Source organism: Corylus avellana, chromosome 1 (assembly GCF_965113065.1).
Source record: "Corylus avellana chromosome 1, dhCorAvel1.hap1.2, whole genome shotgun sequence".
NCBI classification, from domain to species: Eukaryota; Viridiplantae; Streptophyta; class Magnoliopsida; order Fagales; family Betulaceae; genus Corylus; species Corylus avellana.
Window position 1 is genome coordinate 41,527,020 of NC_142490.1, and position 15,067 is coordinate 41,542,086.

The following is a 15,067-nucleotide window of genomic DNA, read 5'->3' on the forward strand; positions in this document are numbered from 1 at the left end:
TCCATAATTTCAATACCCTTTTCTACTGTTGTTGCAATGCGTTTTCCTTTCAACTTTGCGATATTATCAGACTTTGCTACATTACCATCAGCATGAGGAGGTGCTGGGGTAGTAGGTGCAGCTATACCACCTCTGCCTGCACCACTTCTACCTGCAACACTTATGCCTAACCCACCTTTGCCTGCCCCACCTCTGCCTGCCCCACCTCTGCCTGCAACATCAATGCCTACACCACCTCTGTCTCCACCACCTCGAATTGCAAATCCCCTCCCCATTTTAGCCCTTTTAGGTCCACCACCCATAGTTTTCCGTCCAATTCCACCACCTCTAGTTCTAGGCCCTGTACGTGAAGGTTGGGCTCCAGCGGGGACCTCTTCAGTGAGGTCAATATGTACAGGAGCCCGGGTCGGTGTACTACGAAAAATACCTCTAATCCTATCAGATGTACGAGTCCTTGATGCAGGACCTCCTGTGACCATTACAGGAATTTCAATGGCATCTTCTGTACCTTCCACACTGCCCCATGCTGCAGGTAAGGTAATTCCTACCCTAGGTTCAAAAGGGTCGAGATCGGTATTTTGGTCTTCAACAGGTGGAGGTGTTGCTCCTCTTTCAGCTCCAAATCCAGGGGGAGGTGTGTGCTCTCTTTCATCAACAAGTCTGGGGATTACAAATCCACGTGGAGCATGTGTAGGCTGACCTTTTCCCTTACCCTTCTGCAAAAACAACAAATGAATATATATATATATATAATACAAAATATATAAGTACTAGATGGTAGCAAAGATGTTATATGTCATATTAGGGTTTAGGTGAATAAATGTACAAAGTAAAGACGACTATCATATAGTTAAGTACCTTGAGTATGGTGGATGCTTGTGGACCAGTGGTTGACCCAGATGCTGTATTGTTCTTGTTCAAGTCCTCTTTATTCTAAACAATACCATCGAAAGTAAGAACAAATTATGAACTAATAAAAATATACCCATTATGCGTTGGGTATGAGAAAACCTACTACTAAAACAACATAATTTGTAAGTACCTTTACTGCATTTGATGACTGGCTGGGACCACCACTGCCACTACTTTTCACCGCCTTAGCTTTCTGCTAACATCAAATGTAACAATTGTCAAGTGACTACATTTGCCTACAAACCCTAAAAAAATGGCAGTACAAGCGCATAAAAATGTCTACCTTGCCCACAACACATGCCTTGCTTTTACCAGTTGTTCGAGTATTGGACCCAACACTTTGTGACTGCATAAAAAATTGGAAACAAATATTAGCATGTCATACAAAGTCTAAAACAAGCCAGTTAAAACCAGGTTATATATTAAGGACAATTTAATAGGGTTCAATAACACTTACACTTGCTGAAGGGGGGGTATTAAGCTGACTTCCTGAAGATTGATTAAGTGGACAGCTCCTCTTATTGTGACCCAAACCAGTACACTTCGCACATCTCATCCTTGCTCCAAATTTCCTAATTCGGTTAGGATTTTTGGGGTCCCTACTCTCATTAGGAGCCCTCTTTCTTAACCTCTTTGGTCTCCCGGGGGCCACTCTAATTGTAGGTGGTTCCAAATGATCATGTCTGGTCTTTATCCATTGTTCCTCACTAGGCATTGGGTAAATTATTGGTGCATATGCCTTCTTGTACGTCTCGATTGTGTAGCATTCATCAACATAGTCCTCCGGATTCCCACAATCATAGAGTACAGCAGCAAATGCATGGGGACAGAGGATTCCAGTGATTTCCCATTGCCTGCAACCACATCGTCTTCTACGTAGGTCTACCACAAACTGTTTGTTGCTGGGAGCAGAAACCTCAAACATTCCATCACCAGCATAGGTTGCAATGCAGTCCATTGCATCCAACCCAATTGCCTCCAATTTTTGCACAATCCTAGGGCACAACCTCCCTGTCAACTTCGCAATCCCTTCCCTCTTAACCTGATATCTCCTCAACAACTTTTTTCTTATCATTTCCAATATTGTCAAAATAGGCTTGTCACGAGCCTTGAGGATGTATGAGTTGAAACACTCACAGATATTGTTCACCAGCAACTCACACCTTGGAGCTTCATTAAACCAAGCCCGAGACCACCCACTGGGGTCAAGCTTGTTCAAGTAATCGTATGCATCCTTACTAAATTTCTTCAATTCCTCCATATGAGTTGTAAACTCATGTTCAGTGTATGCGGTTGCTGCAGCCCATAACTGCTCTTTCAATGCCAATCATTTATGGCCCTCCAAGTCTCTGAAGTTGGCATACAGATGCCTAACACAAATTCGATGATCCGCCGTTGGAAGCACAGACTCTAAAGCTGGCATGAGACCCTGCACAACAAATTCATAATGCATGAAAAAATGACCAAAATAATAAAATTATTTAACAAATTTGTTTAAGTGTGATTTGAAAATTATGATCAAAAATTAAATGTAACATAACTTACCTTTTGTCTATCCGAAATAAATGTTGGTCTGCAGCCCCTTTCATGCACTCCAAGATCAGACACTAGGGTTTCTAAAAACCATGTCCAAGAGTCCTTGGTCTCAGCTTCGACAACAGCAAATGCGATTGGGTACATATTATTATTTCCTTCCCTTCCAACTGCAGCTAACAGTTGTCCCTTGAATGGCCCTTTCAAGAAGCATCCATCCACCCCTATGACACGCCTACAACCATCCAGAAACCCCTTGTTCATTGCAGCAAGAGAAAAATACAGCCTTCCAAACTTTGGAAGCACATTTGGGTTTGGCCTGTCAACCTTCATCATCATACAGCTTCCCCTGTTCGTTTGTCTCAATGTCTCGCAATAATCCTACAGGTGACCATATTGGTCTTCAAGCTTCCCGTATATTTTTTGACATGCCTTGGCCCTAGCCCTGTACATCATACTTGGACTCACATCCACTTTCCACTTCTCCTTCACTTCATGTTGTATGACATTCAAGGGCATATTCGGCTGAATTCGGAACTTCTCAATCAACTTGTTCGATATCCAAGTTGAGTTCACAATGGAGTTCTTGTATTGCCTACCACACACATGTTTAGGCTGCATAGATCTTATCTGAAATGTTTGTTCATCAGAAACCTGCCTTGCATATACTCGGTACTGACACTTGTCATCCCTACACACAACAATAGACTTTCTTCTTTCATTCTTTTTGAACCTAATTTCCTTGCCCCTCAAAAGATTGTACTCTTTAACAGCTTTTCGAAATGTTTGTATGTCTGGGAAAGTCATGTAGAGATGCAGCTCTGGGTTAACTAGGTCCACTCGCTGAAATTCGAGCGTTTTTGTAGATGTCCCTTCAGCTTCCTCATCACTACTGGGTGGTGACTCCAATATGTCACTTCTAGCCATTTCAGAGTTTGTGTCATCATCATCTACTTCTTCAAATTTTTTATTTTTCTTACGCCCACTTTCGGACCTAATAGAAGCATCAGTTCTGTGGGCCTCACCATGGTTCCCATCTTCTTCATCACCTATTTCTTCCTCCTCACCCTCATTGTCATAACCGCCATCACCATCACCATCACCAACGGTTCCAGCTTCACTAGTTCCTGCTCCAGTTACTCCAGTTCCAGTATCATGTTCGTCAACATCTACATCAAATAAATCATCATCATCACTGAGTTTGCCTTTCCACCAAGGGTCATTGTAATCAACCCTTCCCTCCTCTTCATCATCATCTTCTCCTTCGTAATCATGAACATCACGCTGACCCTCCCCAAAACACATAACATACAAATGCACAATATATTGCCCTTTCTGGCAGCCAACCATGAACAATACGTCGGCATCAGAGCTGATTAAATGCAAACCACCCATTAACGTCTTATCAGGTTCTCTGAAGTATATTAGATCCCCTGGCTTGTAACCGTAGTCTTTACAAATATCTTCAAGCTAAAAAAAAAGACAAGGTGTCAGGATCATACCCTTCACCATGAACAGTAACTTCTCCCCCCACGTAATTGCAACCACAACTTCTGTCGAATCTACCACCATACCTAACCTCGAACACTAGATTCAAAGACATCCTACAAAATTAATGAATAAAATGTATGAGAAGCAGCTTTAAATAAGTTTACAAATATAATTATTGCTTAAGAATGAAGTTATACAAATCTAAGCTCAAACCCTAAAAATACATGCAAATATTTTGGAAGCAATACAACCAAGTGATAATTCAAATATTTGTTAGGGTTAGGATTGTGTAGCGTGGTGTCTTGTGTGCACATGACGTAAGTTGGAGTGTCCCATCAATAATATGAGTTATAATAGTACATTGACTGTTAGAGTAAATGATTTTCAACATTGCATGGAATCTGATTTGATTATGTAGCTGATTACTAATTAAAGCGAACTCTGTCAAAATATAGACATGCATAATAGAATAGTCAAGCTTAGTCAATTACATTAGAAAGAAAAGGAGGAAAAAAAAAAGGAGGAAACTTACCTAATTAAATGATTTTAACCAATACCCCTAAATTGTACTTATTGAAACCTCTAGCTCAAAAGACCTAAATGGTATAGATTTTACCTTATTATTTATCACTATTTATTAATGAAATACTATATATTGTTCAATCCAAAATGTCTATCATTTAATTTTAAAATAATGATTGAGATTTGAATATCTTAAATTTTTGTATCTATTTTTGTAGTTTATACCGAATGCTGCAGAGGATGGAAATTGATGCATCTTGCATGGCATGATTTGATTAGGTAGAAATATGAACAAGAAGACTAGATCTAAACGTAAGAAAAGATATGCATCCCTTTTTAAAAATAATAATAATAATAATAATGATAGTGCATTAAATGATATCCGATTATCTAGTTGAATTTTCTAAACAGGATCAAACAATATAGGAAGAGGGAGAATTCTTTTACTGGGAAACAGATGAACAGATGAACAAAATTACCCAACTATCTCCATTGCAAACAATTATCTCACTTGCAAACATGCATGGGTGGGATTAAATATATGACAACATTACCCAATTTTAATATTTTTTTTTTTAAAAGAAGAAGGTCAAATTAGAAGGAAAAGATTATTGAGATATCGACCTGTAGCTTAAGTGAAGTTTGTCTTTAAAATTTGGCCGGGAACAAAAAAGAATAAAGAAAAAAAGAAGAAGAAGTACATAGAGAATTCAAGTGGTCAGCATGATACATGTGGGCAACATTAACAAAATGTCTTATTCAATAGACTATAAGCTACAGAAATAAAACCGTCACTAGAAACCGATTTATGCTAAGTTGATGCTAATAGTCCCCCAAGTTGATCAACCAACACAATAAGCTCCAACTAAACTTGAACAAACCAAACCATTTTTTAATTTTTTTTTCAAACATGATATTATTTCCTTTTAAATGGTTCTTCTAATAGAGGGTCTCAAAACTCTTAATTACCTCAAACTACATAATTTTCAAGTAGTCTTTCTATAGACATACATATACATATATAATGACTACTAGGCCCTGCCATGTCGGCATAGTAAGATAAATGTATAATATTAATTACTCATATTTTAGAGCATAAGTTAAATTGGGGGACGTATTACTAGGCACCACATTCTACGAACATAAGAAAAGAAGTTAAGAACTAAGAAGGCCTCTATAATTTTTTAAGCCAGACGTATGTTAATACCACTTGTAGAGAAAGTAGTAAAATAAATTCCACCCAAAAAGTTTAGACAGTTGGCTGGAAGGTTTCATGTCGGCATGTTAATTAATCAAGCCAATAAATAGTCTCTTAAAGAACATGGGCGGATGCATTCACATGCTCCTGCATGGGTTACTGCAACTACATACACACATACAAGAAAATAATTTATGTGAAATTTAACATCTATGACTACCTTTATAATTTATCCATTCTATGTGGACTATTATTGAGCTGCTTGTTCTCATAAGAACCATTAAAAATGCAGATGTGAAAAGGATATAGAAGTACATGTGATATTAATACACACAAGAAACCATGAAATAAAAAGCCCTAAGAGTGAAGTGCGAAGAAAGAGAAATTGATGAGGGAGTAGTTGCATAGGGTCATTGTAATCAAACCAAACCATTTTTTAATTTTTTTTCAAACATGTTATTATTTCCTTCTACTTTCAACTCCAAATATCTCACTTGATTAATAAAAAGAAAAAGGAAAGAGATAACCTTCATCCATAACCACCAAACCCCATGCCAAACTCTAATGGTTTATTGGGAAAAGATGAACAAAATTACGGAATTAATTTAAAACCCTAAACATTTATCATCTCACAAAAACTCCAATTTACCGAAAACCCTACTTTCATGGTAAGTCAGTTAAAATTCTAAATCCAACAAGATTATACACTTTGGGGACCACTTTTGTTCACAGGACAAGATTATGCACTTTGGGGACCACTTTTGTTCACACGACAACATTATACACTTTGGGGACCACTTTTGTTCCAACACAAATAGCCATGTTCACCCAATGTTGCAATAAATCAATATACAATAGAAAACAAAAATTTGTTAACAATAAATCAACATCATAGAGTTAGGGATAACCAAATTAAAAAACCCCTTAAGAAAACCCCAATTTACGAAAAACCCTAGAACGATACTACACATTTCGGTGTAAATTTACGAATCAAATAAGGGCAAAAACTTACCTCGTCGTACACAAATGCGCAAAGCTCCAAACTTTGGGTTGATCTCGAGTGGGTGTCGGGTAGCTTGTCGCGTGGCTGTCGGAGGTGGGTTCTACCTCTCTCGGGTCCCTTTCGCTCGTGACTCAGCAACATCCTCCCCTCCCTCGTGCGTGCCGGGTTTTTCCAGACCTTTTCAGTTTTGTTTATTTGATGTTTTAACTAAGTTTAAGTCTGGGTTGGGGGTTGGGTCAGCAGGGTCGGGGCGTGGGTCAGCTGGATTTGGGCGTGGGTCAGGGTGTAACCACTTGATGGGGGTATTTTGGGCACAAAACCACATAAAGTGATCACGTGCATCGCACGTGATCACTGTTCCATCAGTCACAGCGGCTTTGACTGACGGAATGCCTGAATTGCAAAAAATTGAAACTTTAGGGGGGTGGATTGCAAAAATTGAAACTTTGGAGGCGGAATTGCAAATCGCTGACAACTTTGGGGGAGTAAACTGTAATTTTCCCTTATTGTAATTTGTAAAGCTCAGAAGATAAAATGGGGGGCTGCTTTTTGCGCTTCCATTAATATGATAAATGATGGGGAATTAGGTCCATCTGTCTAATTAACAAATTTGGAAACCGAATATTTTGACTCTTTTAATTAATAATATGTGTCAATACTGCTTTTTGGAACAGATCTTCTCCAGTTTAAATGAACTGGATAATATCCAGTTCATTATAGTGAAAGAGTATTTTTGTCTTTATCCAGTTTAAATAAAATGGAGAGGATCTTAATTCCTGCTTTTTAAGCTTCCTCTGGGTTGGAAGGAAGTTTCAGGTGGACGGAACAAGATCCTCTCCAGTTCAAATAAACTGGATAATATTCAGTTAGTTATAGTATATGAGTATTTTTGTCTTTTCTTTTTTTGAGGGGACAAAAATTTGAAAATAACTTATATAGGGAGGTTGCACAAAATGTGAGTTTTGTTCAACTAATCAGAAGATGACACCTAAGTTAAATTTATCAAACTTAAATTTTTTTTAAAAAGCCTAACTACACCAGATTATAAATAAAAAATAATTAAAAAAAAAAAAAAAAAAAAAAAAAAAAAAAAACAGAATTGAAGGGGTGGCCCCTCCCCCACTTTGGGTGGCCGGCCGCCACCCCCAGGCCATGGGGGTGGCTCGCCGGCCACCCCATAGGCCATGGGAGTGGCCGCGCGGCCACCCCTAGGCCTAGGGATGGCGGCCAGCCACCCCAGATCCGAATCTGGAGTGGCTGGCCACCACGCCCAAACCATGGGGGTGGCCGCGCAGCCACTCCCATGGGCTGGGGGTGGCTCGCCGGCCACCCCAGAGGCCAAGGGAGTGGCCGGTGAGCCACCCCCATGGGCTGGGGTGGCGGCCAGCCACCCCAGATTCGGATCTGGGGTGGCTGGCCACCACCCCATGGCCTATGGGGTGGCCGGCGAGCCACCCCAGGCCATGGAAGTAGCCGCACGGCCACCCCCATGGCTTGGGGGTGGCGGCCGGCCACCCAAAGTGGGGTTGGCCACCCCTTCAATTCTCTTTTTTAAAAAAAATAAAAAAAAAATTAACTTTTTATTTTATTTGAGTGTAATTTGGTGTGGTTGAGTTTTTGTTTTAAATATAAGTCTAATAAAATTGGCTGATGTGTCAGCTTCTTATTGGTAGCACAAAATGTGACTTTTGTGTAACCTCCCTATATAAGTTATTCTCCAAAAATATACCTTAATTATAATTAATTGAATATTATTCAGTTCAAATGAAATAGAGAGAATCCTAATTCCGGTGGGACATCTAATTAGCACTAATCTGCATGTCATTAAGAGGAAAACACATACTAATTAAATTGTAGACATGCATTTACACAAACAATTAAGAATGTGCGTTTGCGCACAAAGACGGTAACGTGTCCATGGACTTCGTGGGCTTGTCCTCTACAACTTGTGTCTCGATCAAACCGCGTGCATAACTAATACTCTACCACTCAGTCAATGTAGAAATATTTAAGTATGTAATTAGATAAGGTCGTATGTTTGAATTCAACATTAGATTTTTCAATTCAAAAATGCACCAACACAAACATAAAAGTCAGCCCACTACCTCACCGCCTCACCCTTCTCAATAAAAAGCCTCTTATATTAATTTTCATGGCCTAAAGGTTGCCATTTTACGCACTACGCAATGGTTTCCTCTAGGTTAGCTTTCTTCCTTTCTGCCATTTTCATATTCACTGCTCAAGCAGTCGCGCAGCCTGCCATTTTCGTATACACTACTCAATCAGTTGCGCAGCTAACCTACCTTTATCATTTTTGTCCAAACCTTACTGTTAGCGGTGTTTCCGCTAACAGTACCTATGAGGCAAACCTCGATCGCCTCCTCTCCTCTCTCTACACCAACGCAGAAATTGACTACGGGTTCTACAATTCCTCTTATGGCCAAAACTCTGACCAAGCATATGCAATTGGGCTTTGTAGAGGAGATATTAACCCAGATGTTTGCCGTGGTTGCCTCAATAACGCTACGTCTTTTCTCAAGCAGCACTGTCCCAATCAGAAGGAGGCAATTGTATGGTACGACTACTGTATGTTACGCTATTCAAACCGCTCCATTTTGGGCGTCGAGGAAACTAGTCCAGGGTTTTATATGTGGAACACGAACAACGTATCGGCCAATTACGTGAATCAATTTAACGATGATCTTAGGAACTTGTTGGAAAGCCTAAGAAGTCAAGCTGTAGCAGGTGATTCTCTTCGTAAGTTTGCAACAGGAGATGGAACCGCACCAGAATCTAAAACCTTATACGGACTTGTGCAGTGCACACCTGATTTGTCAGAGCATGATTGCAACGATTGCTTACGTTGGGCGATTGAAGAAATTCCACAATGTTGTGATGGAAATCAAGGTGGGAGAGTCATTGGACCCAGCTGTAATATCAGGTTTGAGGTCTCCCCATTCTATAACTCGACAGCGACTGCGTCATCCCCGCCATCTCCAGTAGCATCACCAGTATCTCCTCCTCCACCATTGACCAACACTAATACAACAAAAGGTACCCCATGCCATTTTGCTTATACCGTAACATATTATGGGGCCATTAGATGTTGTTCACACTTGCACAATTGGGCTATCGTATTCACTCATTTAAATCTGAGGGACATCTGATCTTATATATGTATTAGTCTTTGTTTGATTACTCCAAACACTTTAAAGTTATTATGCTACTAAGATTATTTCTTCATATCCAAACTCGTTTTCTTGAACTTTAAAAATTTTCAGTTTAGATTTTTTTTTTTTTTTTTTTTTTTTAAATAATTTACCCATCAATTAGAATTTTTTGTTAAGTCCTGCTAAAATTTTCAAAATAACCTTGTTTATATATATATAAGCGTGCATATTTTTGCAAACTCAGTTAAATCTTGGTCGATGCCTAAATCCTTGCAATTTTATTTTTTTTTTCCTAAAAAAGATATGGTATTTTGGAAATTTTGTGCCGATAATCCTAACGAATGGGTGAAATTAAAAAAAAAATAAATTAATTAATTAACTAAAAGATGAATACATTAAATTGAGAGATTTTAAAGTTTAAAAGGATAATTACAAAAAAATGTAATGGAAGTTCATGGGGTTAAGTGAAATTTCGCCCCAAGTAATTTGAACAAAGAAGCTAAGTAAAGATTCACTGAAGTTGGTAAACTTGAATGTTAGAAGTTTTCCCTTATGTTTGATTTAGAACTTGCATTTGTCCTGAAAATTTAGTGGTTTCCCCATTCACTGCTTGGAACCTTCATGAAATACTTGATCCATCATCTCTACTGGGTCTGGGTGATAGCAATGACCCTTGCAAAAAGGGGTGCTTATTGATTTGTCTTGTTTGTCACAGTTTGTGCCGGCTGTATATATTCCTACAGGCTATATATATATATATATATATATATATATATATATATATATATAGGCTATATTTATTGATGGATCTTTGTTTCAAGATCTTATAAGCAAACTTACAGTTGAATTGTATGATGAGACAGTAAAAGGGGGAGGAAAGAATACAACAAAGATCGTAATCATTACCGTATCATCAACTGCAGTAGCTGCGGCCCTCTTGGGTTTCTGGTATTATTCATCCTTTGGCAGAAGGAAAATAAAAGAAGGTAGATTTACATGTAACTCAAGGGGAAACAAGCCAACTAATTCTATTTGATTTGTACTTTTAGCTGCCACTAATTCTAAATCCAATTAATTAGTGTGTTACTTATAGCTTAAAGAATGCACTTTAACCATTTGAATACATATTAACTTGTACCTTTTCTCTGAAGCTGTGGATGAAATAACAAGTGTTGAATCCTTGCAATTCAATTTCGGCACCATTAGAGCCGCAACAAACAACTTTTCTGATGCGAATAAGATTGGGAAAGGTGGATTTGGGGTAGTTTACAGGGTAAGAAAACAGCATCATTAAAAATAAAAATTAAATTAAAAAAAAAAAAGAAAAAAAAAGATCATTAATTACTTGTCAAAATGTATCAGACAAATGTATTTCATTCTATGAAGTTGACTTGAATTGTTTTATTTATTGCTTATTTTTATGTATTCAGGGTAGGCTTTCAAACGGACAAGAGATAGCAGTGAAAAGATTATCCAAAAACTCTGGACAAGGAGATCTAGAATTTAAGAATGAGGTTCTACTAGTGGCCAAGCTCCAACACCGGAATTTAGTTAAGCTCCTTGGATTCTGCTTGGAAGGAAATGAAAGGCTTCTTATATATGAGTTTGTGCCTAACACAAGCCTTGATCACTATATATTTGGTACCACTCAATTTCTACTCCTACATTATGATCAAAAAGAACTTTCATTTGGGTACCAAAAAAAGAGCAAATTTTAAATATTTGATTGAAAAATATGATTTCATGAATATGCAGATCCCATGAAGCGTGCAGACTTAGATTGGGGAAGGCGGTATAAAATTATAGGTGGCATTGCTCGAGGGCTTTTGTACCTTCATGAGGATTCCCGACTTCGGATTATTCATCGTGACCTCAAAACTGGCAACATTCTATTAGATGCAAAAATGAATCCTAAAATTTCAGATTTTGGCATGGCAAGATTATTCGTATTGGATCAAACTGAAGGCAGTACAAATAGAATTGTGGGGACTTAGTAAGTATCGAAACAAGTTAGAGCTAATGAGTCCTACAAGTACAATTATGCATGCTTGTGTAGTTCGTAAATTGCATCGAATTAACACACCAAGATAACCATTGAAATTAAATGATTTTAACTGTCATTTTTAGCGACTCTGATATCATTTAAACTTAAGCAAAGTTTATTGATATGATATGCAGTGGATATATGGCTCCAGAATATGCAATGTTTGGGCAATTTTCGATAAAATCAGATGTCTTCAGCTTTGGTATTATAATTTTGGAGATTGTAAGTGGTCAGAAAATTACTAGTTTCCGTAACACACAGAATATGGAGTACCTTCTCAGCTATGTATGTATATCAATTGGTACATTCTTAACTTTTATTAAAAAAGTTGAAAATTAATGATACAACATTTTGTTTAACATGTATGTGGCGCATTGATATATTTATGCAGGCATGGAGAAATTGGAGGGAGGGGACAGCTTCAAACCTCATAGATCCCATCTTAATGAAGGGCGGTTCAAAACCTGAAATAATGAGATGTATTCACATCGGTCTACTGTGTGTTCAACAAAATGTAGATGACAGACCAGACATGGCTTCAGCTGTTCTCATGCTTAATAGCGATTCAGTCGCTCTCCGTTTACCTACAGAACCTGCAAGCTTTATGCAGAGCAATGTTCAGTCAGCCACACCACTGCAACAAGATGTCAATTTCACAGGAACTAGTTACGAGGCTTCAATTACTGAGTTATCTCCTAGGTAGTGTTTCGTGGAAGGGGGCTATAATAAGCATGTTTTTATGTAAATTTCACTCACTATGATTCATCTGATGCCCCAAGATTAGATATCCTAAGGCAATCTCAGCTACAATTCATCTAATGGCCCAAGACCATAAAACATAAATCTAGACACATATATAAGGAATTGAAAAGGAAGTCATTTTTTACTTAAAATTTGAAAATATTTGTAGGATTAATACCAGTCAAAAGTTCATCTCAGGCTGGTCAACTTGAGAAAAAAAAAATTACAAGGCAAATTAAGTCTTATTTATTAATACAAGGCAAATGATGTCGGGGAGAAAAGGCCTAATCATAGTTGGCGGAATCACCATTTTCAGCCTCGTTGATATCATCTTAGGCTGGTTATTGCTAATAAGTCGTCGCAGTTGTTCCATCAAATATATATTGGTTATCAATAATAACCTTATTGTTGTTGCTGATAATGTTTGAGGTCGCCACTAATGACTTTTAACTACACCTAGTCATTGTTAATTAATAAGTCGTTGTAATTGTTCTGTCAATATATATTGGTTATCAACAACGACCTTAATGTAGTAGTTAATAATGTTTGATCAGGTCATTGCAAATAGCTTAATTAAGAACATAAACCTAGATGTCATTGCTGATAATAAGTATCATCATCAAGAGACACATATATGTTTTATCAATTTCAAAGGCTAATCTAGTCATGATGATAAATTTTAACGAGGGTGTAGCACCAAAATTAAACCCACGTGATAATGCAACCTTCAAATCAAAGCTTTTTTTTAAAAAAAAAAAAAAGTATGCATATAAATTTAGTTTCTAATTGATCATTCTACTTTTTATGGCAACTTTGACTAATAGAGAGGGGGTTTTTGCTAATGAATGGTAGTTCAAGTAGGTTCAAAGCGACAAGTGGTAGCTCTTGAGGGCTATTTGTAAATGAGTGCCAATTTGAGGGAGTAAAGGTAATTAACCCTTTAAGTTAATGAGAATGAAAATCTTAAAGCATCAAATACAAGTAATGTAACAATGTATATTAGTATAATAAATAAATAATTAAAAAAGACAAATGTAATCAAGGAGACGAAGCTATTCAATATAAGGTACTTATATAACGTATATATTATTATACCGCTGCCGAATTCATAAAACGATTGTTAAAAGCTTATAATTAATTTTCACTGCCTACAAATAGAAAATGAAACAAACGAATAGAAAAAATTGCTGTTTGCAAATCCTTCACCTTCATCTCCTACCCATGGCGACTGCCGACAGGCCGGGACAACAATCTAGCTAAACCATTACCAGAAGTGCTAGCACTGCAATAGTTACTCCAATTGAAACTCTTCCATATGAAGAGGCTCTTCTAGAACCTGCAATAGTTTCCGATGGAAAGACATTAACTATACATATAATCCACATTATAGCAGAAAAAGAACAGCTAAAGTATACGCTGCGGAAGTCACCTTCACTTGCAGAGATGGAGATGTTGAAGTAAAACTGTGGTGTAGACTACAATGCCTGGGAGTATATGAGGAAGACCCACAGGGATAAGTGTGTGAAGAGGCCCCAGAAGATGGTGACACGATCCCAGACTCGCGCAGCAAAAGAAGTAGCCCCTGGAACTGCAATCGATCGCACCTTGATTGAGCGCAGAAGTCCCTGGAACTGCGACTGCACCTACGATCGGACACAAGATCGAGTGCACAAGTCCCTGGTAGTGCGATCAATCGCACTCTACCTGCGATCGAGCGCACTCGGGCCTTCTATGTTATTTTTTCGTTGTTATTTGTTTTAAACCGACTTAGTTTACTTGTTTTACTTGGATTAGGGTTGTGGGAGCCCTAATTCCGTTCTTTATTAGTACCAGGGGTTTTGGGGCTATAAATACATAATTATAGCCTCTTGAAAAGACAGTTTATGTTATTTTATCAGTTTTTCCTTTAATAAGAATTACTCAAAGGAGTTTTCTTCATATTTCCCTTAAAACCCTAGATAGACTCTATTGTTTTGAGAAGAATTCTCAGATCTTTGATAGACTCAAGATCTAAGAATTATTTATCCTTCTTCTTGTATTGTCTTATTCACTTCCACATAGTCAGGCTGCATCAGTTGGTATCAGAGCTCAGTCACTTTCCATGGCTCCAAACACAAGAAGGAGGAAGGGCAACCGCTTTGCAACCTTGCACGACGTGTATGAACGCGATGATTCAGTTCATGAAGAACATGAGGTGACATCAAGAAGGCGCGAGGAAGGGCAGATTGCAGCTATGAGGGATCAAAGCCCTCACTACCCAACTGGCCGACGCACGCCTCCATGACTGGCATCTACGTCGACCCCCACCACGCATGTCGGAGGAGGAAGACGAAGACGACGACGGGTATGGATCTGCAAACCCTTTTGCGGAGCGCCGAATGCAGGGCCGTCAACCCCCTGCGCAAGCTCATGCTAATCGGTGCGAGAGCGGGTTCAAACTTGAGATTCCAGAA

The 15,067-nt window shown here is 38.3% G+C and overlaps 1 protein-coding gene and 1 pseudogene across 1 annotated transcript; one reads left to right on the plus strand and one right to left on the minus strand.

Annotated features, from left to right (window-relative positions):
* Positions 1-1,493: 1,493 nt before the first annotated feature.
* LOC148589856 (uncharacterized) lies at positions 1,494-2,778 on the minus strand (annotated as a pseudogene).
* A 6,052-nt stretch (positions 2,779-8,830) lies between these two features.
* LOC132169825 (cysteine-rich receptor-like protein kinase 25) lies at positions 8,831-12,700 on the plus strand. Its single transcript, XM_088513061.1, has 7 exons — positions 8,831-9,713; positions 10,693-10,815; positions 10,981-11,102; positions 11,260-11,470; positions 11,585-11,822; positions 12,008-12,158; positions 12,265-12,700. Exons 1-7 carry the CDS (start codon positions 8,846-8,848, stop codon positions 12,574-12,576), a joined length of 2,025 nt encoding a protein of 674 aa, XP_088369187.1. The 5' UTR covers positions 8,831-8,845; the 3' UTR covers positions 12,577-12,700.
* Positions 12,701-15,067: the final 2,367 nt, after the last annotated feature.